Source organism: Pristiophorus japonicus, unplaced genomic scaffold (genome assembly GCF_044704955.1).
Source record: "Pristiophorus japonicus isolate sPriJap1 unplaced genomic scaffold, sPriJap1.hap1 HAP1_SCAFFOLD_29, whole genome shotgun sequence".
Classification (NCBI taxonomy): domain Eukaryota; kingdom Metazoa; phylum Chordata; class Chondrichthyes; family Pristiophoridae; genus Pristiophorus; species Pristiophorus japonicus.
This window is the reverse complement of record NW_027252668.1, coordinates 4,247,808-4,274,950: the sequence shown is the minus strand read 5'-3', so window position 1 is coordinate 4,274,950 and position 27,143 is coordinate 4,247,808. Positions and strand designations below refer to the sequence as shown.

Genomic DNA, 27,143 nt, shown 5'->3' with positions numbered 1-27,143 from the left:
TGATTAAATCCACACTCGCATACCAGAAATGACAGGTACAGTTTAAACCCACACTCACATACCAGAAATGACAGGTACAGAATAATCCCTACACTCACATACCTGAAACTAACAGGTACAGATTAAATCCCACACTCATATACCAGAGACAGACAGCTACAGAATAACCCCACACTCACAAAGTGGAAACTGAAGGGTACAGATTTAACACATTTGTATACCAGAAACAACCAGGTACAGACTAAATCTAACACTCACACACCTGAAACAAAGAGGTACCGAATATCCCCCACACTCACTGACAGGTACAGAATAAACATTACACTCACTTACTCAGGCAGAAAGGTACAGAATAAATCCCACACTTACATATCAGAACCTGCCAGGTACAGATGAAACCCAACTCTCACATACCAGAATCAGACAGATGCAGATTAAACTCCACACTTGCATACTAGAGACTGACGGGTATAAAATAAATCCAACACTCGCATACCAGAAATTGACAAGTACAGAATAAAACCCACAACTCACATACCAGAAACAGATAGGTACAGATTAAACTCCACAGTCAGATATCAGAAACTGACAGGTACAGATTAAACCCCACTCTCATACACCAGAAACTGACAGGTACAGATTAAACCCCACAATCACATACCAGAAATGACAGGTACAGATTATACCCAACACTCACATCCCAGAAATGACAATTAAACCCCACTCAGATACCAGCCACAGATGGACAGGTACAGATGAAATCCCACACTATCATACCAGAGGCTGTCAGGTAGAGAATAAAACACGCACTCCCATACAGAAACTGACAAAGTGCAGAATAAACCAACACACATATCACAGAGACAGACAGAAACAGAATGATAATCACATACCAGAATTTGACAGGTGTATAATAAAACCCAAATTCGCCTGCCAGTAACTGAGGTAAAAAAACAACACTCACATATCAGCGACTGATAGCTATAAGAATTAGGAGAAGGCCAATAGGATCTGGAGCCTGCTCCACAATTCAATAGGATCATGGCTGAACTGCCCAATATCCAGGCAGTGCTTCTGACAAAGAAATCCAAGGCTGGGTTCAGCAAGAACAAGGATAGTGGACAAGATTTAATCTAATACCACGTTGGTTCTTTTCAGAGCCACCCACTCTATCTGTGAAAGGGCTGGTTACTGTCTGAAGAAACTGATCTATTGATCACAATCTTATCAGCTGTGCTTCAGTTGGGAGCACCCTCACTTTTGAGTCAGAAAGTTGTGGGTTCAAGTCCCACTCCAGGGTCTTGAGCAGAAAAATTTAGGCTGAAACTCCAGTGCAGTGTTGAGGGAGCGCTACATTGTCGGAGGTGACATCGATCGGATAAGACGTTAAACCGAGCCACCGTCTGCTCTCTCAGCTGGACGCAAAACATCTCATAGCAATATGGGGAGTTATCGCGTCTCATAGGCAATATTTATCCCTCGATCAACACAACACAACAGATCATTTGACCATTATGTTGCTGTTTGTGGGAGCTTGCTGTTCCCAAATTGGCTGCCGCGTTACATTACATCAGTGCCTACTCTTCAAAAAGTATTTCATTGGATGTGAAGCAGGTCATGAAAGGCGCTATATAAATCCAAGTCAGTATTTTTCTACTTAATATTAAATCCCGACGGTTGATAAACTGGGAGATTCCTGACCAGAAGTCACCCATCAGTCAATCTCGGGTAGAAAGCGGTCAATGTCTGTTGAACATGTAGAAATCGAGATCGGCAAACAGAGCAGCGAGTTTGCTGTTCAGATTCTAAAATATATATATTATAGGAAAAAATGTATGAACCTTCTTCGTAAGATTTTTGCCTGAAAGCAGAACAGAAACACAAAGAACAGATATAAATCAGGAGGTGTTGTAACTGATGACCTCATTCAAGAATTTGAGATTGTGGCGAGCAACAAATTTGATTGGTCTCTTTAAACATCCAATCAGAGAGATACTGAACAATGGATATTGACAAGCCAATCACAACCATTGCCTTCGCCCATCCCTCATTAGCATAGGGCTGTGGGCGGAGTGTGGGGCTGCCGATATGATACGGGCTCGGAGCAAAATTTCCCCAAATCTGCGCCTGACTGAACGAGTCGATGGCTGACGAAAAAAAAACAGATCTAGCCAAGAAAAGCGCTAAGAAAGTAATCAAGAAAACCCCAGCGAAGAGCGGCAAGAGGCGCAGAAAAGGTCGAGGAAGGAGAGTTACGCCATCTACATCTACAAAGTGATGAAGCAGGTTCACCCCGACACCGGCATCTCCTCCAAGGCCATGGGCATCATGAACTCGTTTGTGAGCGATATTTTCGAGCGCATCGCGGGTGAGGCTTCCCGCCTGGCTCATTACGACAAGCGCCGCAACATCAGTTCGCGGGAGATCCAGACCTCCGTGCGCCTGCTGCTGCCCGGGGAGCTGGCCAAGCACGCCGTGTCGGAAGGGACAAAGGCGGTGACCAAGTACACCAGCTCCAAGTGAGACTGCCCGCTGTCCTGACAGATCAAACCCCAAACACAACGGCTCTTTTAAGAGCCACCCACAACCTCTCTGAAAGAGCTGCACTCTGTTTACTGTAATTATTTCCTGAACAAATATATTTGAGAATTTTTACACTTCCAGCTGTAGATTTAGTTTTGAATTTTCAGATATCAGTTTCACTGTCCGGTTCCACCTTAGCGTCGCTGGAATTTTCCGCCAATTACAAACACGGTCCCTGGTCGCTGTTTCCCTTTGCTCTCAAACACGTTCATTTACACCGCCTGCCGAATTAAGAGCTTGTTTAGGGGCTGAGACTCAGATTTCAGTCACACATTCTCTCTCGCAAGCCCTTTTCAAGTTTATTTTTCAATTCCTGTTGCGGGTCAGTCCGTTTATTAAGCCGACACTCCCCGCAGTGTAACAACCCAGAATGGGAGTTCTTACAGAGACCAGAACCGGGGCAGCTTGAACTCTCTGTCCCTCTTCTCTTTTCACAGAAGGACTCCCAGTTCTGGGCTCACTCCCGCCTTTGCAGGGGATCGATCGATAATCTGTGAAACCCAACTTTTACAAAGATTGAGTTGGAATGTGTCCCGTTACAGAATCGGTGGGGATTGATTCCCGCCCATTAGACAGTTTGAAATAGTACCCGAATTTAATCCTGATTGTAGCAGCCTGGAACCTGCAAGGGGAATATGTAAAAGACAAAATTAATTAAAACGTGTTAGGAAATCTTTGACTAATAGTGAATTTATATTAACATAATCCGCTATTTTAAAATTTCTTGGGGTTTTTGAATTAAAAATCGATATTCTGACTGTTGGAGACAGTAATTTCCGCCCTACTTTCATTGGTGGGCTAAACAGACTGTGATTGGTCGCCTCAAAAGACCAATGACATTCACCACCGAGCGACCAATCACAAATTCGTTCCTTGCATTCCTAGAGAAGGTACAAGAAAGGCAGATGTGGGAGGAGTTTCTCATTCTTTCTCTGAACGTGTGGATTGTGGAAATGTCTGGGAGAGGAAAAAGTGGCGGTAAAGTTCGGGCCAAGGCCAAGTCTCGCTCCTCGCGGGCCGGACTGCAGTTCCCTGTGGGCCGTGTTCACAGGCATCTGCGAAAAGGGAACTACGCTGAGCGTGTGGGTGCCGGAGCCCCGGTCTACATGGCTGCTGTGATCGAGTATCTGACCGCTGAAATCCTGGAGCTGGCCGGCAACGCGGCCCGCGACAACAAGAAGACCCGCATCATCCCCAGACACCTGCAGCTGGCCATCCGCAACGACGAGGAGCTCAACAAGCTGCTGGGAAAGGTGACCATCGCTCAGGGCGGGGTGCTGCCTAATATCCAGGCTGTGCTGCTGCCCAAGAAAACCGCCAGTGCGCCCAAGGGCAAGTAAAGCGGACAGGATTTAATCTAATAACCCAAAGGCTCTTTTCAGAGCCACCCACACTATCTGCGAAAGGGCTGCTTTCTGTTCTGTGGATCACAATTGTCCCTGATCTAATTTAATACAAAACATGTTGGGACAGCCGAATATGAAACGGATCATAAGAGCCGAGTATGAAGGAATGAGCGGTTGAAGGGCAATTATTCCACAGGGAGAAATATATACATTTGAACACATTGATCCATGCGGACTTTTACCCTTTTTTAAATTTGCGTAAAGGTCAGATACAGATTACAGGCAGTTCGTCCCCTCTCTGGAATCTGTCCCGGTATGTGCAGTGGGATCAATACACCATCAGCTCTCCCACTTGATAGTTAGCGACCCACATTGGGCGGGTGCAGTGGGTACACTGGGCATCTGACTCAGATTAAAACCTGGAGCAACGCCGCACCGTCAGATGTTCACCGCCTGCACTACATAAAGCCACAGTTAAAGTAACACTACAAGACGTGCACGGTGTGTACACAGGACAGTTTGCCTGGAGCCGGTCGCAACTCTTTCCTTTGCTGATTTGGTGGCTCTGAAAAGAGCCGTTGTTGCACTTGGTGCTAAAACTTGGAGCCTGGGGAGGAGTCTAGGCGCGCTCCCCGCGGATGCGACGGGCCAGCTGGATGTCTTTGGGCATGATGGTGACTCGCTTGGCGTGTATGGCGCACAGGTTGGTGTCCTCAAACAGTCCCACCAGGTAAGCCTCGCTGGCCTCCTGCAGAGCCATGACGGCCGAGCTCTGGAAGCGTAAGTCGGTCTTGAAGTCCTGAGCGATCTCCCGCACCAGGCGCTGGAAGGGCAGCTTGCGGATCAGCAGCTCGGTGGATTTCTGGTAGCGGCGGATCTCCCTCAGAGCCACGGTGCCGGGTCTGTAGCGATGAGGCTTCTTCACTCCGCCCGTGGCCGGAGCGCTCTTCCGGGCTGCTTTGGTCGCCAGCTGTTTGCGAGGAGCTTTCCCTCCGGTCGATTTGCGCGCTGTCTGCTTGGTCCTAGCCATCTTAGAACGGATCTCAGCACAATCTGGGACACATGGACTGGAAATGGTCTTTTTAAAGTGTCTGTTAGGGTCTGCCCCTGGACTGTGATTGGTCATAACCCGACCGCCAATCATGTTTCAACCAATCACCGAGAGCGAAAGGGAAGGGCGGGGATTACTGGGCCATGATTGACTGAAATGAAACTGACAAGTTCGTCAATTTGAAACAGCCCGCCAATTTCAGAGTCTCAACGAACAGAGATTAAAGAAACTCTAATTTCCCGCCAGCAATTTAAGAATCCGGCTCTTTATAACCTCGATGATGCCCCATTATAAATCACCAATTCCATTCTCTTTAACATTCCGGTTTTAATTCTGTCCCATTTCCTGATGGGTTAGCAGCGGGCGGGAAAAATTCCCCGGTCACTGCATCCTGTAAACACAAGTCCCGCATCCATCCCGCCAGTGCCGTCCCGTTTCACCGATTCTCACACACAGCTCACAACATGACAGGATTATCTGAGGGGAGACTGTGTATCCCCGCCCGCCGATTGTGACCGGGACACCCGGATTTTCTTATCTCATATTAAACTATTGTTCTAAAATATTTAATAGTTCCCATATTCCTACAGCGACTGCACTGCAAAAGTACTTCATTGGCTTTGAGAAGTCCGATGGCCATGTAAGGCGCTATATATATCAAAGTGTTTCTTTCCTTTAATTAAATAGCTGAAATAATTTCCCAACAAAACTGTCCACACTGCCATCCCCAGGTCACTGCTCTCTCTGTGAGGCGGTGGGTGGCTCTTAAAAGAGCCTTTGTGTTGTGCTGGGTGGAAAGGGTGGAGTTGTTCAGCCGCCGAATCCATAGAGAGTGCGGCCCTGGCGTTTGAGAGCGTACACCACATCCATGGCAGTGACCGTCTTGCGCTTGGCGTGCTCGGTGTAGGTGACGGCGTCCCTGATGACATTCTCCAGGAAAACCTTCAGCACCCCGCGGGTCTCCTCGTAGATCAGGCCCGAGATCCGCTTGACACCGCCACGGCGAGCCAGGCGGCGGATGGCGGGTTTGGTGATGCCCTGGATGTTATCACGGAGCACTTTACGGTGCCGCTTGGCTCCGCCTTTGCCCAGTCCTTTGCCTCCTTTTCCTCGCCCAGACATGATGATTCTTCACTCAAACTGTCGCTGAATGACGAACCAACTGCTCCTGGCTCCTTTTTTATAGAGACGGCCCCGACCTGACTGAGAAAGCGCAGAGTGAGAGAGGCGGGAAGGGGAGGAGACAGAGTGAGAGGTTAAACAGAGAGCGCCGCAGGGGAGGAGACAGAATCAAGATTGAGAGACAGAGCAGAGCTCCGCCTCTGATCTTCCAGCTCCACCTCCAGCTTTCTGCAACCGCCAATTTCAAATTGTTTTCTCCACAATACAACCGATACACAGCGCTCCGCACAAGCCCTTACAGACTCGGAATTCATATTCAAGGCTTCCAGGGACCAGAACCTGTTAAATAAGGTCCCGGTACAATTCACAATCAGGAATATTCCCGCCTATATAGTCCGTTCGCTATCAATCTCAGACTATTCCATCTCCTCTCACAGACCGGTTCAGCACTTTACAAACACCTTATTCCAGCTGATTTGGAGAATTTGGGGTTTGAGTTGTGAGGCGGGGTATCGCCGCCAGTCCCACCGTCTCACAGAGACTCTTCCCCCTGAATCTGTGAAATGACAATGACCAGGAACTGAGACTGGAGCCGGACTCAAACCCGAGTTATAGTGAGGCCCGGGCCGGACATCCCATTCTCTGTGTTTTATTGTAGGCACTGGGGGAGGGGTGGGTGCAGACACTGGGGGAAGAAGTGTGCAGACACTGGGGGAGAGGTTGGTGCAGACACTGGGGGAGGGGTGGGTGCAGACACTGGGGGAGGGGTGGGTGCAGGCACTGGGGGAGAGGTTGGTGCAGACACTGGGGGAGGGAGTGTGCAGACAGTGGGGGAGGGAGTGTGCAGACACTGGGGGAGAGGTTGGTGCAGACACTGGGGGAGGGGTGGGTGCAGGCACTGGGGGAGGGGTGGGTGCAGGCACTGGGGGAGGGGTGGGTGCAGACACTGGGGGAGGGGTGGGTGCAGGCACTGGTGGAGGGGTGGGTGCAGACACTGGGGGAGGGTGGGTGCAGACACTGGGGGGGGGGGGGGGGGGCGTGCAGCCAATGCCAACGAGTCACGAGGGATCCCGGGGTCATTTTCAATGATTTATATCTGGAATCTGAGCCCGGGACAGGGATTATTTGATTCCGGGATCAGCTCTTTTCTGAGAGGCGTGGGTGACTCTGAGAAGAGCCTTTGGGTTTAAATGTTTAGAAGTTGCCTTTTTATTTACTTTTTGGGTGCTGCTTTCTTGGCCTTTGCTGATTTGGGCGTGGCCTTGACTCGGGTTCTCCACCTTTTTGGCTGCCTTCACTTTCTTGGGGCTCTTGGGCTTCTTCACCGCCGCCTTCTTCCTAGCCGGCCCTTTCGCTGTCTTTTTTGCCGTTAGCGCCTTCTTGGTGCTCGTTTTATTGGCTGCTGCTTTCTTTGCTGGAGATTTCTTGGCTGCTGCTTTCTTTGCTGGAGATTTCTTGGCTGCTGCTTTCTTCACCTTCTTTCCCACTTTCTCCTGGGGATCTGTATTAGCGATTTTGAAGGAGCCCGAGGCGCCCGTGCCCTTGATCTGCTTCAGGGAGCCATTCATCACATTACTCTTAATACTGAATCTTATCTTGGACCCGCGCTTCTCCACATCCACGCCTTTGGCCGCCAGAGCCTTCTTTATCGTGGCCAGGGACATTCCTCTGCGATCCTTGCCATCGGCCACAACCTTGAGGATGTTGGTCGCCCAGACACAGACAGATACAGTATCAGTTTTACACTTTGTATCAATGTCTCCATAATACGCTCAGTAACAGTGCTACACCTTCACGTATTGCACCAGAGAGAGAAACAGAGACATTATCCGTCTTGCACATCCAACAGTGTTTCCACATCACGCTAAATAACAGTGTCCCGCCTTCACAACCAGTACAAGAGAGAACGGATAGCAACAGAGAGGCAGAGAGAGGGGAGAGGTCTGAGCGAGAGACAGGAGAGTGCGAGATAGGTCGGTGAGACACAGAAAGACATGCACAGTATCAGTTCCAGGCTGACCTGTGAAGTCCCATTTTATTCTGGAGAGACAGAAGATGAAGTCTCCTCTCTCACTATATTGTACCAGAGACAGACACATTGTGAATCCCACACTGCGGGACAGTGTCAGAGAGTGAGAGAAACAGTGTCCCACATTTATCACTTGCTTGGCTGTGATCAGAGCAGGAGTAGGCCATTTGATCCCTCGAGCATGCTCTGCCATTCAATAAAATCATGGCTGATCTGATCATGGACTCAGCTCCACTTCCCTGCCCGCTCCGCATAACCCTTTTGTTATATCTGTATACTTGTATTTACTCTATACAGCCACCAGAGGGCTCATCCCCTGGAGTCCCAAGGATCCCATAATTCTTTGGGAGCACAGGTATTTAAGGAGGCTTCCCAGGTTGGAGAGGCATTCTGGAGACCTGCAATCAAAGACAAAGGTCACACTTTACTTTGAGCTCACAGTGTTCAGTCTGACTCTTTCTCCACACACCTTTACTCCATTATCGCTCAAAAATCTGACTATCTCCGCCTTAAATATATTCTATGACCCAGACGCCACAGCTCTCTGGCGCAGATAATTCCATAGATTTACAACCCTCTGAGAGAAGAAATTCCTCCTCTTCCCAGTTTTAAATGGGCAGCCCCTAATTCTAAGATTATGTCCCCAAGTTTTAGTTGCCCCTATGAGTGGAAATATCCTCTCTGTATCCACCTTGTCAAGTCCCCTCATTATCCTATAAGTTTCAATAAGATCACCTCTCATTCTTCTGAACTCCAATGTTTTTAGGCCCAATCTACTCAAACCTATCCTCATAAGTCATTGGCCTCATCTTCGGAATCAACTGAGTGAATCTTCTCTGAACAGCCTCCAATGCAAGTATATCCTTCCTTATATACGGAGACCAAAACTGTACACAGTACTCCAGATGTGGCCTCACCAATACCCTGTACAGTTGTAGCAGGACTTCTCTGTTTTTATACTCTATCCCCCTTGCAATAAAGGCCAACATTCCATTTGCCTTCCTGATTACTTGCTGTACCTGCATGCAAACTTTTTGTGTTTCATGCACAAGGATCCCCAGATCGCTTTGTACTGCTGCACTTTGTAATTTTTCTTTATTTAAATTATAATTTGCTTTTCTATTATTTCTGCCAAAGTGGATAACCTCACATTTTCCCACATTATACTCCATCTGGAAGTGGACCTGAGTCCATGATAGGATTAGCCATGATCACACTAAATGGCGGACCAGGCTCGAGGGACTATATGGCCTACTCCTGCTCCTATTTCTTATGTTCTTATGGGCCACATTTATGCTCACTCACTTAGCCTGTCTATATTCCTTTGCAGATTTTTTGTGTCTTCTTCACAATTTGCTTTCCTACCCATCTTTGTATCATCGTCGAACTTGGCTAAATTAAACTCGATCCCGTCATCCAGGTCATTAATATTGATTGTAAATAGTTGAGTACCCAGCACCAATCCCTATGACGCCCCACTAGTTACTGTTTGCCAACCGGAAAATGACCCATTTATCTCGACTTTGTTTTCTGTTCGTTAGTCAATCCTCTATCCAAGCATATATTATTCCCAATCCCGTGAGCTTTTATCTTGTGCAGTAACCTCTTATGTGGCACTTTATCGAATGCCTTCTGAAAATGGAAATACACCACATCCACTGGTTCCCCCTTATCCACCCTGCTCGTTACATCCTCAAAGAACTCCAGCAAATTTGTCAAACATGATTTCCCTTTCATAAAAGCATGCTGACTCTGCTTGATTGAATCATGCTTTTCCAAATGTCCTGCTACTGCTTCCTTAATAATGGACTCCAGCATTTTCCCAATGATAGATGTTAGGTTAACTGGGTGATAGTTTCCTGCTTTTTGTCTGCCTCCTTTTTTAAATAAGGGTGTTACATTTGCGGTTTTCCAATCTGCTGGGACCATCCCACAATCCAGGGAATTTTGGTAGATTACAAACAATGCATCCACTATCTCTACAGCCACATTTCATAAGACCACAGGATGTAAGCCATCAATTCCAGGCGACTTGTCTGTCTTTCATCCCATTATTTCACCGAGTACTACTTCATTCGTGATAGTGATTGTAATAAGTTCCTCCCTACATATAACCTCTTGATTATCCACTTCGATATTACTCTCAGTGACCGAGTGTTTGACTCTAATCGAAACATAGAAAATAGGTGCAGGAGTAGGCCATTCGGCCCCTCCAGCCTGCACTGCCATTCAATGAGTTCATGGCTTAACATGCAACTTCAGTACCCCATTCCTGCTTTCTCGCAATACCCCTTGATCCCTCTAGTAGTAAGGACTTCATCTAACTCCTTTTTGAATATATTTAGTGAATTGGCCTCAACAACTTTCTGTGGTAGAGAATTCCACAGGTTCACCACTCTCTGGGTGAAGAAGTTTCTCTCACTAAACTAATCTCGAACATTTTCTGTCAGATATTAACTCCTGCGCGGTCCCAGCAAAAACTCCCACTCCCTCATCCCTCCGATGTTTTTGCAGGATTGCTTTGTGAAGACGGCTGAATGGGGAGAAATTACAACATGCTGTGGTGCAGAGGGACCTGGGGGTCCTTGTGCATGAAACTCTTTTGGAGTTTACCTGTAAAACATAAACATTAATCGGTGCCACCCAACCTGGATGACACACCAGATATTTACAAGGCCCATTTTTTTCTTTTTTGTGTTTTTTTGTGTTTTTCTTTTTCTTTTTGGGCACTAAAATCCAATGTTTTTTTTTCCTCCAGTGCCCCCTATAAAAGGGGAGGGGGACACTAAAAGCACCGGCAATTAAAACAAATTAAACTTTAAAACGTAAAATCAAATTAAAATTTGGTTGCCGGGCGTGATGATGCACTCCAGTCCCTCCGGTGCCCACCTCTCGCGGAAGGCCGCAAGCGTACCGGTGGACACCGCGTGCTCCATCTCCAAGGACACCCTGGACCGGATGTAAGAGCGGAAGAGAGGCAGGCAGTCAGGTTGAACGACCCCCTCGACCGCCCGCTGCCTGGACCGGCTGATGGCACCCTTGGCCGTGCCCAGGAGCAGTCCTACGAGGAGGCCGTCGGACCTACCCGCTCCCCTCCGCACAGGGTGCCCAAAGATCAGGAGAGTGGGACTGAAGTGCAGCCAGAATTTCAGGAGCAGCCCCTTTCAATAATGAAACAGGGGCTGCAACCTCGTGCACTCAATAAAAACTCAATGGAACACGGACTCCTCCAGACTGCAGAAATTGCAGGCGGCCTGGGAGTCCGTGAACCGGCTTAAAAATTTGTTGCACGGCACTGCTCCATGCACCACCCTCCAGGCCAAGTCCCCGATGAATAGTGGGAGGACTCCCGCATAGAGTGCCCTCCATCGGGGACCCCCGCCTCCTCCAGACGGCAAGATGGTACGCCATGGCGTGTCCGGACGGCCGGCGAGGAAGGCAAAGTTGAGAGTGTGCAGGAGCAGCCCGTACAGGAAACCCCTCCGCGCGGAACTGAACGGCACGGAGGGGATTTCCCCGAGGCGGCTCAAGTTATGAGGCGCCGGCCCCCGAGGGAGTTTCCGGGGTTTGGCGCCAATGAGGAATTCCGTCCGGACGGGGGTCAGTTCGGACGGGATCTCCCCACGTGCCTGAGCCTCCTTGATGCACCTAACAGAGTCAGGGCCCAAAGCTGTTTTTAGCGACTCGATGGCTTCGGCCGCGCGGCGCACGTCTAATGAATTTAGGCGCCGCGCCAGCGTGCCTGGCGCCATCCAGCCCGCTCCTCCGCCATCGAACAGGTCCCTGACCCTGGTCACCTCACCAGCCACAGCCCTCTCTTCCGACCGCCACATAAAACCTCGGTCGTGGAGGTACGGATTCCCGAGCAGCGGCTCCTGCAGGACGGCTGCCAGTCCAGCCGGCGGAGAGCTGCCCTTGGTGGAGACTTTGTTCCAGACCCTGATGAGTTCCTTGTAAAAGACAGGCAGCTCCCGGAGGACGGTCCTGACACCCCCCAAGTTCACATACAGGAGCTGCGTGTCGTAATTGAGGTCGCGCTGCTGGCGGAAGAAATACGTCGCCAGAGAGCACCACCTAAGAGGGGGCTCGATGTAAAGGTATCTCTGCAGGGTCTGAAGACGGAAAGTCGCGAGCTGGGCGCTAACGCACATCAACGACTGACCGCCCTCCTCAAGCGGGAGACTGAAGACCGCGGCAGAGACCCAGTGCTTCCTGTTGTTCCAGAAGAAGTCCACCAGCTTCTTCTGTATCTTGGTGACAAACGCAGGGGGAGGGGTCAAAGTGACCAGCCGGGACCACAACATTGCGGCCACCAGCTGGTTTATGACTAGCGCTCGACCCCTGTAGGACAGCACTCGGAGCAGTCCTGTCCAGCGCCCTAGGCGAGCGGTGACCTTGGCCTCCAGCTCCTGCCAGTTCGCTGGCCAGGCTTCCTCATCGGGGCTAAGGTAGACTCCCAGATAGAGGAGATGGGTCGTGCTCCAGACAAAAGGCCTGAGCTCCTCCGGCAGGGAGTCCACCCGCCACTGACCCACCAGTATCCGGAACATTTCTCCCAGTTGATTCTGGCGGAGGATGCGGCCGAGTAAATCTCCTGGCACTCACGCATCCTCCGCAGGTCAGCGGGATCTTCTACCGCGAGGAGCACGTCATCAGCGTAAGCCGAGAGGACGACCTCCACGCCCAGCCCTTGCAGAGCCAGTCCCGTCAACCTCGTCCACAGGAGGTGCAGGAAAGGCTCCACACAGATGGCATATAACTGGCCAGACATGGGGCATCCCTGGCGCACCCCTCTCCTAAAGCGAAGGGGCGCCGTCAAGGACCCGTTAACCTTAATCAGACACTCCACGGCGGCGTACAAAAGTCGGATCCGGGCGATGAAATGCGTCCCGAACCCGAAAGCGCGCAGAGTTCCGAGCAGATAGTCGTGATCCACCCTGTCAAACGCCTTCTCTTGGTCGAGAGATAGGAAGGCGACCGACAGACCAGCCTCCTGGAAATGATGGATGAGGTCCCGGACCAGATGGATGTTGTCGTGGATTGTCCGGCCCGGGACCGTGTAGGACTGGTCAGGGTGGATCATGTGGTCCAGCACGGCACCAAGGCAAGCAGACATCGCCCTGGCGAAGATTTTGTAGTCCGTGCTGAGGAGGGAGACCGGGCGCCAGTTCTTAAGGAGGCGGAGATCGCCCTTCTTAGGCAGCAGGACGATGACTGCCCTGCGCCAAGAGAGGGGCATCTCCCCGGTCGCCAGACTTTCCCCCAGGACCCGCGCGTAGTCGCTCCCCAGGACGTCCCAGAACGCCCTGTGGAACTCCACGGTCAGCCCGTCCAGCCCCGGGGTTTTTTCCCTCGAGAGCCAGGCTTAGTGGAGCTTCCAAATTTTCACCGCCCTCCGGGCTGACTTTCGGCAGGTCCTCCCACAAAACTCTACGCGCTTCCTCGCTGAACGGATCCGGAGAGAACAGAGCCCCGTAATATTCACGTGCCCTGTTGTTGACGCCCTCCGGATCCAAGACGAGAGAGCCGTCCTTGTGCATGAAACTCTTTTGAGTTTACCTGCAAAACATAAAAACATTCAACGGTGCCACCCGGCCTGGGTGACACTCCAGACATTTACAAGGCCCTTTTTTTTTTTTTTTGGGCACTAAAATCAAATTTTCCTTTTTTCCAGTGCCCCCTATAAAAGGAGAGGGGGACACTAAAAGCACCGGCAATTAAAACAAAATAAACTTTAAAACGTAAAATCAAATTAAAATTTGGTTGCCGGGCGTGATGATGCACTCCAGTCCCTCCGGTGCCCACCTCTCGCGGAAGGCCGCAAGCGTACCGGTGGACACCGCGTGCTCCATCTCCAAGGACACCCTGGACCGGATGTAAGAGCGGAAGAGAGGCAGGCAGTCAGGTTGAACGACCCCCTCGACCGCCCGCTGCCTGGACCGGCTGATGGCACCCTTGGCCGTGCCCAGGAGCAGTCCTACGAGGAGGCGTTTGGACCTACCCGCTCCCCTCCGCACAGGGTGCCCAAAGATCAGGAGAGTGGGACTGAAGTGCAGCCAGAATTTCAGGAGCAGCCCCTTCAAATAATAAAACAGGGGCTGCAACCTTGTGCATTCCATAAAAACATGGAACACGGACTCTTCCAGACCGCAGAAATTGCAGGCGGCCTGGGAGTCCGTGAACCGGCTTAAAAATTTGTTGCACGGCACTGCTCCGTGCGCCACCCTCCAGGCCAAGTCCCCGATGAATAGTGGGAGGACCCCTGCGTAGAGTGCCCTCCATCGGGGACCCCCGCCTCCTCCGGACGGCAAGATGGTACGCCATGGCGTGTCCGGACGGCCGGCGAGGATGGCAAAGTTGAGGGTGTGCAGGAGCAGCCCGTACAGGAAACCCCTCCGCGCGGAACTGAAAGGCACGGAGGGGATTTCCCCGAGGCGGCTCAAGTTGTGAGGCGCCGGCCCCCGAGGGAGGTTCCGGGGTTTGGCGCCGATGAGGAATTCCGTCCGGACGGGGGTCAGTTCGGACGGGATCTCCCCACGTGCTTGAGCCTCCTCGATGCACCTAACGGAGTCAGGGCCCAGAGCTGTTTTTAGCGACTCGATGGCATCGGCCGCGTGGCGGACGTTGGCAGAGTTTAGGCGCCGCGCCAGCGTGTCTGGCGCCATCCAGCCCGCTCCTCCGCCATCGAGCAGGTCCCTGACCCTGGTCACCTCACCAGCCACAGCCCTCTCTTCCGACCGCCACATGAAACCTCGGCCGTGGAGGTACGGATTCCCGAGCAGCGGCTCCTGCAGGACGGCCGCCACTCCAGCCGGCGGAGAGCTGCGCTTGGTGGAGACTTTGTTCCAGACCCTGATGAGTTCCCTGTAAAAGACAGGCAGCTCCCGGAGGGCGGTCCTGGCACCCCCCAAGTTCACAAACAGGAGCTGCGTGTCATAATTGAGGTCGCGCTGCTGGCGGAAGAAATACCTCGCCAGAGCGCACCACCTAGGAGGGGGCTCGACGTAAAGGTATCTCTGCAGGGTCTGAAGACGGAAAGTCGCGAGCTGGGCGCTGACGCACACCAACGACTGACCGCCCTCCTCAAGCGGGAGACTCAAGACCGCAGCAGAGACCCAGTGCTTCCTGTTGTTCCAGAAGAAGTCCACCAGCTTCTTCTGTATCTTGGCGACAAACGCAGGGGGAGGGGTCAAAGTGACCAGCCGGTACCACAACATTGCGGCCACCAGCTGGTTTATGACTAGCGCTCGACCCCTGTAGGACAGCACACGGAGCAGTCCTGTCCAGCGCCCTAGGCGAGCGGCGACCTTGGCCTCCAGCTCCTGCCAGTTCGCCGGCCAGGCTCCCTCGTCGGGGCTGAGGTAGACTCCCAGATAGAGGAGATGGGTCGTGCTCCAGGCAAAAGGCCTGAGCTCCTCCGGCAGGGAGTCCACCCGCCACTGACCCACCAGGAGTCCGGAACATTTCTCCCAGTTGATCCTGGCGGAGGACGCGGCTGAGTAAATCTCCTGGCACTCACGCATCCTCCGCAGGTCAGCGGGATCTTCTACCGCGAGGAGCACGTCATCGGCGTAAGCCGAGAGGACGACCTCCACGCCCGGCCCTTGCAGAGCCAGTCCCGTCAACCTCGTCCGCAAGAGGCGCAGGAAAGGCTCCACGCAAACGGCGTATAACTGGCCGGACATGGGGCATCCCTGGCGCACCCCTCTCCTAAAGCGAAGGGGCGCCGTCAAGGACCCGTTAACCTTAATCAGACACTCCGCGGCGGCGTACAGAAGTCGGATCCGGGCGACGAAATGCGTCCCGAACCCGAAAGCGCGCAGAGTTCCGAGCAGATAGTCGTGATCCACCCTGTCGAACGCCTTCTCTTGGTCGAGGGATAGGAAGGCGACCGACAGACCAGCCTCCTGGGAACAATGGATGAGGTCCCGGACCAGATGGATGTTATCGTGGATTGTCCGGCCCGGGACCGTGTAGGACTGGTCGGGGTGGATCATGTGGTCCAGCACGGCACCAAGGCGAGCAGACATTGCCCTGGCGAAGATCTTGTAGTCCGTGCTGAGGAGGGAGACCGGGCGCCAGTTCTTAAGGAGGCGGAGATCGCCCTTCTTAGGCAGCAGGACGATGACTGCCCTGCGCCAAGAGAGGGGCATCTCCCCGGTCGCCAGACTTTCCCCCAGGACCCGCGCGTAGTCGCTCCCCAGGACGTCCCAGAACGCCCTGTGGAACTCCACGGTCAGCCCGTCCAGCCCCGGGTTTTTTTCCCTCGAGAGCCAGGCTTAGTGGAGCTTCCAAATTTTCACCGCCCTCCGGGCTGACTTTCGGCAGGTCCTCCCACAAAACTCTACGCGCTTCCTCGCTGAACGGATCCGGAGAGAACAGAGCCCCGTAATATTCACGGGCCCTGTTGTTGACGCCCTCCGGATCCAAGACGAGAGAGCCGTCCTTGTGCATGAAACTCTTTTGAGTTTACCTGCAAAACATAAAGACATTAAACGGTGCCACCCGACCTGGGTGACACTCCAAACATTTACAAGGCCCTTTTTTTCCCCCCTTTTTTTTTTTTTTGTGTTTTTTCTTTTTTTTTTTTGTTTTTTTTTTGGGCACTAAAATCACAATTTTTCCCCAGTGCCCCCTATAAAAGGGAAGGGGACACTAAAAGCACCGGCAATTAAAACAAATTAACTTTAAAACGTAAAATCAAATTAAAATTTGGTTGCCGGGCGTGATGATGCACTCCAGTCCCTCCGGTGCCCACCTCTCGCGGAAGGCCGCGAGCGTACCGGTGGACACCGCGTGCTCCATCTCCAAGGACACCCTGGACCGGATGTAAGAGCGGAAGAGAGGCAGGCAGTCAGGTTGAACGACCCCCTCGACCGCCCGCTGCCTGGACCGGCTGATGGCACCCTTGGCCGTGCCCAGGAGCAGTCCTACGAGGAGGCCTTCGGACCTACCCGCTCCCCTCCGCACAGGGTGCCCAAAGATCAGGAGAGTGGGACTGAAGTGCAGCCAGAATTTCAGGAGCAGCCCCTTCAAATAGTGGAACAGGGGCTGCAACCTCGTGCATTCAATAAAAACATGGAACACGGACTCCTCCAGACCGCAGAAATTGCAGGCGGCCTGGGAGTCCGTGAACCGGCTTAAAAATTTGTTGCACAGCACTGCTCCGTGCACCACTCTCCAGGCCAAGTCCCCGATGAATAGTGGGAGGACCCCTGCGTAGAGTGCCCTCCATCGGGGACCCCCGCCTCCTCCGGACGGCAAGATGGTACGCCATGGCGTGTCCGGACGGCCGGCGAGGATGGCAAAGTTGAGGGTGTGCAGGAGCAGCCCGTACAGGAAACCCCTCCGCGCGGAACTGAAAGGCACGGAGGGGATTTCCCGGAGGCGGCTCAAGTTGTGAGGCGCCGGCCCCCGAGGGAGGTTCCGGGGTTTGGCGCCGATGAGGAATTCCGTCCGGACGGGGGTCAGTTCGGACGGGATCTCCCCACGTGCTTGAGCCTCCTCGATGCACCTAACGGAGTCAGGGCCCAGAGCTGTTTTTAGCGACTCGATGGCATCGGCCGCGTGGCGGACGTTGGCAGAATTTAGGCGCCGCGCCAGCGTGTCTGGCGCCATCCAGCCCGCTCCTCCGCCATCGAGCAGGTCCCTGACCCTGGTCACCTCACCAGCCACAGCCCTCTCTTCCGACCGCCACATAAAGCCTCGGCCGTGGAGGTACGGATTCCCGAGCAGCGGTTCCTGCAGGACGGCCGCCACTCCAGCCGGCGGAGAGCTGCGCTTGGTGGAGACTTTGTTCCAGACCCTGATGAGTTCCCTGTAAAAGACAGGCAGCTCCCGGAGGGCGGTCCTGGCACCCCCCAAGTTCACAAACAGGAGCTGCGTGTCATAATTGAGGTCGAGCTGCTGGCGGAAGAAATACCTCGCCAGAGCACACCACCTAGGAGGGGGCTCGACGTAAAGGTATCTCTGCAGGGTCTGAAGACGGAAAGTCGCGAGCTGGGCGCTGATGCACACCAACGACTGACCGCCCTCCTCAAGCGGGAGACTCAAGACCGCGGCAGAGACCCAGTGCTTCCTGTTGTTCCAGAAGAAGTCCACCAGCTTCTTCTGTATCTTGGCGACAAACGCAGGGGGAGGGGTCAAAGTGACCAGCCGGTACCACAGCATTGCGGCCACCAGCTGGTTTATGACTAGCGCTCGACCCCTGTAGGACAGCACTCGGAGCAGTCCTGTCCAGCGCCCTAGGCGAGCGGCGACCTTGGCCTCCAGCTCCTGCCAGTTCGCCGGCCAGGCTCCCTCGTCGGGGCTAAGGTAGACTCCCAGATAGAGGAGATGGGTCGTGCTCCAGGCAAAAGGCCTGAGCTCCTCCGGCAGGGAGTCCACCCGCCACTGACCCACCAGGAGTCCGGAACATTTCTCCCAGTTGATCCTGGCGGAGGACGCGGCCGAGTAAATCTCCTGGCACTCACGCATCCTCCGCAGGTCAGCGGGATCCTCTACCGCGAGGAGCACGTCATCGGCGTAAGCCGAGAGGACGACCTCCACGCCCGGCCCTTGCAGAGCCAGTCCCGTCAACCTCGTCCGCAAGAGGCGCAGGAAAGGCTCCACGCAAACAGCATATAACTGGCCGGACATGGGGCATCCCTGGCGCACCCCTCTCCTAAAGCGAAGGGGCGCCGTCAAGGACCCGTTAACCTTAATCAGACACTCCGCGGCGGCGTACAAAAGTCGGATCCGGGCGACGAAATGCGTCCCGAACCCGAAAGCGCGCAGAGTTCCGAGCAGATAGTCGTGATCCACCCTGTCGAACGCCTTCTCTTGGTCGAGGGATAGGAAGGCGACCGACAGACCAGCCTCCTGGGAACAATGGATGAGGTCCCGGACCAGATGGATGTTGTCGTGGATTGTCCGGCCCGGGACCGTGTATGACTGGTCGGGGTGGATCATGTGGTCCAGCACGGCACCAAGGCGAGCAGACATCGCCCTGGCGAAAATTTTGTAGTCCGTGCTGAGGAGGGAGACCGGGCGCCAGTTCTTAAGGAGGCGGAGATCGCCCTTCTTAGGCAGCAGGACGATGACTGCCCTGCGCCAAGAGAGGGGCATCTCCCCGGTCGCCAGACTTTCCCCCAGGACCCGCGCGTAGTCGCTCCCCAGGACGTCCCAGAACGCCCTGTGGAACTCCACGGTCAGCCCGTCCAGCCCCGGGGTTTTTTCCCTCGAGAGCCAGGCTTAGTGGAGCTTCCAAATTTTCACCGCCCTCCGGGCTGACTTTCGGCAGGTCCTCCCACAAAACTCTACGCGCTTCCTCGCTGAACGGATCCAGAGAGAACAGAGCCCCGTAATATTCACGGGCCCTGTTGTTGACGCCCTCCGGATCCAAGACGAGAGAGCCGTCCTTGTGCATGAATCCCAAAAAGTTAGTTTGCAGGTGCAGCAGGTAATCAGGAAGGTGAATGGAATGTTGGCCTTCATTGCAGGAGGGATGGAATACAAAAGCAGGGAGGTCCTGCTGCAACTGTATAGGGTATTGGTGAGGCCGCACCTGGAGTACTGCATGCAGTTTTGGTCACTTTACTTAAGGAAGGATATACTAGCCTTGGAGAGGGTCCAGAGATGATTCACTAAGCTGATTTTGGAGATGAGGGGGTTACCTTATGATGATAGATTGAGTAGACTGGGTCTTTACTCGTTGGAGTTCAGAAGGATGAGGGGTGATCTTATAGAAACATTTAAAATAATGAAAGGGATAGACAAGATAGAGGCAGAGGGGTTGTTTCCACTGGTCGGGGAGACGAGAACTAGGGGGCACAGCCTCAAAATACGGGGGAGCCAATTTAAAGCTGAGTTGGGAAGGAATTTCTTCTCCCAGAGGGTTGTGAATCTGTGGAATTCTCTGCCCAAAGAAGCAGTTGAGACTAGCTCATTGAATGTATTCAAATCACAGATAGATAGATTTTTAACCAATAAGGGAATTAAGGGTTACGGGGAGCGGGCGGGTAAGTGGAGCTGAGTCCACGGCCAGATCAGCCATGATCTTTTTGAATGGCGGAGCAGGCTCGAGGGGCTAGATGGCCCACTCATGTTCCTAATTCTTATGTTCTTATATTATGTAAACACCCTGCACGGAATGATCCCAAATTGAGCATTTCCAAGGGACAAGGCTCCCAGCTTTACTCATTCTGTGTCCTTTCCCCCCAGGCCCAGTTCCTTTGTTCAGATTCTGATAAAAGTAAATTGGGAAAGGTGCACTTTGATTTTTACAGGCTGAATTATTGCAGAGCTGCGCATGCGCCTCAGCCCCACCCCGTGTGTTGAGTTCCAGTGAGCAGAAGAGCGCATGCGTCCTCCCCTCCCCCAGCCCTGCCTGTGATCACCATTCACTCAGTGAGCGGAAGAAGATGGTTTCAAACAGCCGGAAATGGAGAGCCCGCGGCCCCGGGGTAAGGCAGCGAGCAGCAGCCTCCTTACAGCAGCGCAGCGCTTTGGGAGCGTATCCGCAAATGGGCTCAGAGACCGGCACTGAGTCCGGGGGGAGTTCAGGGGCTGTGTGTAAGGGGCGGAGTGGAGCAAGAACCAGTGTTAGTGCGTGGTGTGAGTGGGGGGAGGGAGAGGCCATTCTCGGGTTGTGTGTGGACAGTGTAAGATAACAGAGAAAGTAAATCACCTCGCTCTTTCAAATCGTTGCTGCTTTCTTTCCCCAAATCAGTAGTGAATGTTCTTGATTCAGTTCCAATCTCACCGTGTCTGTTGTTCTTGGACAGTGAACAGTGGAAACATAACCTGGCTGTGAGGAGTTTCACAAAGTACATCTATTGCCGGAGAGGAGTATGGGAGAAAATATTTTAAAACTGTTTATATTATCTGGTGCATTGACTTCTCCATTGAATGCTGGTGATCGAGAGATACATTGTTGCTCTCTCAGATCCATCATAATCTTCACCATCTTGTGACTAATATTGTTCTTGTATGATTATTCTCAGAGCAATATTCTTCAACCAGCCAGAACAAATGAGAGCTTTCCTCCAACCGGAACACGAGGAACAGTTCAGGCAGCTCCTTCTCCCACACAGTAAGTACATTATCACTCACAGAGCGTAGGGTCACAGAACTGGTCTCTAATCCAATTATCACAGGCAGCAGAATCAGTCAGTCCCACAGTGATCCGAAGTGGCAGAGTTACATTGTAAATCTTACAGCCACATGGAGCAGTAGAATCAGATGCTGTTTCACCATTGAAACCGATCACACTGGCAGGTACATTAAACACCCCACACTGGCAGGTACATTAAACACCCACACTCACTTGCCAGAAACTGGCAGGTAGAGAATAAAACCCCTATCGGAACAAATAACAAATAGATAGTATAAATCGTACTCTCATATCAGAAGCTGATGGGTACAGAGCAAAAGCCATATTCAAGTTTCAGAATCTGATGGATTCAGTATTTAACCCCCAGAACATACCAGAAGATGACAGGTGCAGAATAAAACCCACATTCCTGTACCATAGACTGACAGATACAGTATACAACACACACACATACATGAAAGTGACAGTAACAGAATAAAATCCGCACTTGCACACCAGAGAGTGACAGGTAAAGTGTAAATCCCATGTGCACATATCCAAAAACTGAAAGGCAGTAAGTAAAATTGGTACTTCCATCGCAGAAACTGATAGGGGCAGAGTAAAACCCACACGCACACACCAGAAAAATGACAGGTAGAAGGCAAAATCTTCACTCCCATATCAGAGAAATACAGGTAAAAAGTAAAATTGATCCTCACGTTCACATACCAGATACAGAGTAAATTCCACACTCTCACAGCAGAAACTGACAGGTACAGACTAAAACACACAATCAAGTAGCAGGAACAAATAGGTACAGATTAAACCCAGACCAACATAGCAGAAACTTAGAGGCACAGATTAAACCTCAACACACATACCAAAACCTGACGGGTACAGAAGAATACACACACTCGCACATCAGAGACTGAGGATACAGTATAAAACCCACACTCACATATCACAGGCTGAGATATAGTATAAAACCCACACTCACATATCAGAGGCTGACATATTAAAATCCACATTCCCATAACATAAATTGACAGACACAGTGAAATGCCATACTCACTTATCAGTACTTGACAGGTACAGAGTAAAGACATCTCTTCCATACCAGAAACTGACAGGTACAAAGAAAAGCCCACTCTCAATTAAGCAGAAACTGGCAGGGAAAGAGTAAGGCCCACAATCACATATCAGAACTTGACAGGTACAGAATAAAACCCAGACTCCCATAACAGAAATGGAGAGATACAGAGAAAGACCCACACTCACATACCAGAGACGGGTAGATACAGAGTGAAAATCAGACTCATTTACCAGAGACTGACAGATTCAGCATAAACACTCACCTCCATAACAAAAATTGACAGGGTATTTGTTTTACTTTCTATCAGGAATTGGTGGTACACAGTAAAACAATACTAACATACTGGAGAATGACGGGTATGAAGTAGAGCTCACATTCACATAACAGAGATGGACAGATCGAGCACAAAACACACACACATACACCAGGAATGGAAAGATACAGAATGAAACCCACAGGCAATTACCAGAAATTGACAGGTACAGTATAAAACCCACACTCTCGTATTAGAAACTGACACACACAGTAAAACCCTCATCCACATACCAGAGATGGGCAGATACAGAGCCAATCCACATTCATATACCAGACACCCACAATATAAGAAAATAAGAACATAAAAAATAGGAGCAGGAGTAGGCCATACGGCCCCTCAAGCCTGCTCCGCCATTTAATACGATCATGACTGATCCGATCATGGACTCGGGTCCAATTCCATGCCTGCTCCCCACAACCTCTTATTCCCTTATCGGTTAATAAACTGTCTATCTCGATCTTAAATATATTCAATATCCCAGCTTCCATAGCTCTCTGAGGCAGCGAATTCCACAGATTTACAACCCTCTGAGAGAAGAAATTCCTCCTCATCTCAGTTTTAAATGGGTATCCCCTTATTCTAAGATTATTCCTCCTAGTTCTAGTCCCCCCTATCAGTGAAAACATTCTCTCTGCATCCACCTTGTCAAGCCCCCTCATAATCTTATACATTTCGATAAATCACCTCTCATTCATTCTTCTGAATTCCAATGAGTAGAGGTCCAACCTCTTCTCATAAGTCAATCCCTTCATCTCCGGAATCAACTTAATGAACCTTCTCTGAACTGCCTCCAAAGCAACTATATCCTTTCATAAATATGGAAACCAAAACTGCACGCAGTATTCCAGGTGTGGCCTCACCAATAACCTGTAACCTGTATAACTGTAGCAAGACTTCGCTGCTTTTATACTCCAGCCCCTTTGCAATAAAGGTCAAGATTCCATTGGCCTTCCTGATCACTTGCTTTACCTGCATACTAACCTTTTGTGTTTCATGCACAAGTACCCCCAGGTCCCGCTGTACTGCAGCACGTTGCAATCTTTCTCCATTTAAATAATAACTTGCTCTTTGATTTTTTTTCTGCCAAAGTGCATGACCTCACACTTTCCAACATTATACTCCATCTGCCAAATTTTTGCCCACTCACTCAGCCTAACTGTGTCCTTTTGCATATTCTTTGTTTCCTCCTCACACATTGCTTTTCCTCCCATCTTTGTATCATCATCAAACTTGGCTACGTTACACTCAGTCCCTTCTTCCAAGTCGTTAATATAGATTGTAAATAGTTGGGGTCCCAGCACTGATCCCTGTGGCACCCCACTAGTTACTGATTGCCAACCCGAGAATGAACCATTTATCCCGACACTCTGTTTTCTGTTAGTTAGCCAATCCTCAATCCATGCTAATATATTACCCCCAACCCCGTGAACTTTTATCTTGTGCAGTAACCTTTTATGTGGCACCTTGTCAAATATCTTCTGGATGTCCAATTACACCACATCCACTTTATCCACCCTGTTCATTACATGCTCAAAGAATTCCAGCAAATTTGTCAAACTTAATTTCCCCTTCATTAATCTTTGCTGACTCTGCCTGACCGAATTTTGCTTTTCCAAATGTCCTGCTACTGCTTCTTTAATAATGGACTCCCAACATTTTCCCAACAACAGATGTAAGGCTAATTGGTCGACAGTTTCCTGCTTTTTGTCTGCCTGTTTTTTCACCGAGTGCGGCTCTCAGGCCCCGGGTAACACCCAGTGCAGCTCTCAGGCCCCGGGTAACACCCAGTGCAGCTCTCAGGCCCCGGGTAACACTGAGTGCAGCTCTCAGGCCCCGAGTCAGAGCCGCCAAGCCTGGCACCAGCAAACCCCGGGGGCAGTGCCACCCGCACACCACTTGCATTTATGCAGCAGGCCCAGCAATTCCCAGTTGCTCTATCAGGGAGGGCGCTGGATGTGGAAGTCTCTCCCTGACTTCCTGTGTGGGTCTGTTTGTTGCATCAGTTTGAGCTGGAGTGGGGAGGAGGGAGAAGCTGCTGGGTTTCACCCCCAGTACTTCTGGGCCCAGTGGGACCAACAATTTCCCATGTGGGACTGTCACGGGAGGTGGGTTCCCTTCCCTGAAGGACAATCATGACCCAGATGTGTTTTTATGACAATCCGGCAGCTTTCATTGTCACTTTTTTCTAGTGCTGGCCCCACAAATGACCAGATTCATCAAGCTCAATTTCATAACCTGCCTTTGTGTTTTTGTGGGTTTTCTCTCTCACTCCCTTTTTCCTGTTTGAAATTCACTTTATAGGGTATTAAAAGGGGAGGATTTGTAGACTGGAAGCTCAAACCAAACATCATTTCAAGATCTGACAGTCACTCGATACATCGGGACCGGAATATCATCAGCTTTTGACCATGGAAGCAGAAGGCACCGTTCACAGTGGGGAGAAATGGTACACGTGCTCTGTGTGTGGACAAGGCTTCAGCCAATCATCCAACCTGGAGAGACACAAGCGCAGTCACATTGGGGAGAAACCATGTAAATGTGAGGACCGTGGGAAACGATTCAACTACCCGTCCCAGCTGAAAATGCACCAGCCGTTTACCTGCTCCGACTGTGGGAAGGGATTCACTGCATCATCCCACCTGCTGACACAGCAAGTTCCCACTGGGGAGAGGCTGTTCATCTGCACGGAGTGTGGGAAGGGATTCACTGTATCATCCAGCCTGCTGACACACCAGCGAGTTAACACTCGGGAGAGTCCGTTCACCTGCTCCGACTGTGGGAAGGGATTCACTGCATCATCCCACCTGCTGACACACCAGCAAGTTCCCACTGGGGAGAGGCCATTCATCTGCAAGGAGTGTGGGAAGGGATTCACTGTATCATCCAGACTGCTGACACACCAGCGAGTTCACACTGGGGAGAGGCCGTTCACCTGCTTCGACTGTGGGAAGGGATTCACTCAGTTATCCGCCCTACTGAGACACCAGCGAGTTCACACTGGGGAGAGACCTTTTAAATGTTCTGACTGTGAGAAGAGTTTTAAAAGCAAATAGCAACTCCTGACACACCAGCGAGTTCACACTGGGGAGAGGCCGTTCACCTGCTCCGAGTGTGGGAAAAGATTCACTCAGTCATCCAGCCTGCTGACACACCAGCAAGTTCACACCGGGGAGTGGCCGTTCACCTGCGTCGAGTGTGGGAAGGGTTTCACTGTATCATCCAGCCTGCTGATACACCAGCAAGTTCACACTGGGGAAAGACCGTTCTCCTGCTCCGACTGTGGGAAGGGATTCACTCAGTTATTCGCCCTGCTGAGACACCAGCGAGTTCACACTGAGGAGAGACCTTTTAAATGTTCTAACTGTGAGAAGAGTTTTAAAAGCAAACAGCACCTGCTGATACACCAGCGACTTCACACTGGGGAGAGACCGTTCACCTGCTCCGAGTGTGGGAAGGGATTCACTCTGTCATACCACCTGCTGAGACACCAGCGAATTCACACTGGGGAGAGGCCGTTCACCTGCTCAGAGTGTGGGAAGGGATTCATTCGATCATCCAACCTGCTGAGCCACCAGCGAGTTCACAAGTGACTGCAGGGGTTGGATTCTGCTGTTATTTCTGCTGTTAATCACATCCTGGACTGAATTGTGTTCATTCTGACAGTTGGGGTTTATATCTCTAGTAACGCTGATATTAATAACTCCTGTAGCTGGACTGGAATTTAATATTTGATATATAGACACATAAATTAGTGTTGCTTTCAACACATTGCTGTGGATTTTTGTCTTTCCCACCTGAATGTTTAGCATCACCTGGCTGGAGTTGAGAAAGGACAATCTGGGGGGAGGATCATACAGGGGGAACAGAATTTCAGCCTGGACACACTCCTTCAGGGCCACACTAAGATCACTTCATTCCTCTGAACTGAAATGTGTATAGGCCCAACCTATCGTCATAAGTCGACCCCCCTCACCTCCAGAATCTACAGCAGACATGAGCAAGGACCTGAGGCTTATTAAAAGACACATTTCATTACAGACAAGGTTACACTGGGAGAAATGTTCAGTTAGAACATAAGAAATAGGAGCAGGAGTAGGCCATTTGGCCCCTCAGGCCTGCTCCGCCATTCAATAAGACCATGGCTGATCTGATCATGGACTCAGCTCCACTTCCCTGCCCGCTCCCCATAACCTTTTACTCCCTTATCACTCAAAAATCTGTCTATCTCTGCCTTAAATATATTCAAAGACCCAGCCTCCACAGCTCTCTTGGGCAGAGAATTCCATAGATTTACAACCATCAGAGAAGAAATTCATCACCTCAATTTTAATTGGGCTGCCCCTTATTCTAAGACTATGTCCCCTAGTTTTAGTTTCCTGTATGAGTGGAAATATCCTCTCTGTATCCACCTTATTGAGCCCTCTCATCTTATATGTTTTGATAAGATCACCTCTCATTCTTCTGAACTCCAATTTGTATAGGCCCAACCTACTCAACCTTTCTTGATGAGTCAACCCCCTCATCTCTGGAA

The 27,143-nt window shown here is 51.2% G+C and overlaps 3 protein-coding genes and 2 pseudogenes across 3 annotated transcripts; 2 read left to right on the top strand and 3 right to left on the bottom strand.

Moving 5' to 3' along the window:
- The first annotated feature begins 2,143 nt into the window (after nucleotides 1-2,143).
- On the top strand, nucleotides 2,144-2,523 carry LOC139248328 (histone H2B 1.2-like; annotated as a pseudogene).
- A 2,025-nt stretch (nucleotides 2,524-4,548) lies between these two features.
- Nucleotides 4,549-4,959, bottom strand: LOC139248184 (histone H3). The gene has a single exon (XM_070871923.1). The coding sequence runs from the start codon at nucleotides 4,957-4,959 to the stop codon at nucleotides 4,549-4,551; it is 411 nt and encodes a 136-aa protein (XP_070728024.1).
- An 831-nt stretch (nucleotides 4,960-5,790) lies between these two features.
- Nucleotides 5,791-6,102, bottom strand: LOC139248198 (histone H4). The gene has a single exon (XM_070871938.1). It carries the CDS (start codon nucleotides 6,100-6,102, stop codon nucleotides 5,791-5,793), a length of 312 nt encoding a protein of 103 aa, XP_070728039.1.
- A 1,121-nt stretch (nucleotides 6,103-7,223) lies between these two features.
- On the bottom strand, nucleotides 7,224-7,766 carry LOC139248135 (histone H1-like). The gene has a single exon (XM_070871883.1). The coding sequence runs from the start codon at nucleotides 7,764-7,766 to the stop codon at nucleotides 7,224-7,226; it is 543 nt and encodes a 180-aa protein (XP_070727984.1).
- A 12,731-nt stretch (nucleotides 7,767-20,497) lies between these two features.
- Nucleotides 20,498-26,320, top strand: LOC139248247 (zinc finger protein 23-like; annotated as a pseudogene).
- Nucleotides 26,321-27,143: the final 823 nt, after the last annotated feature.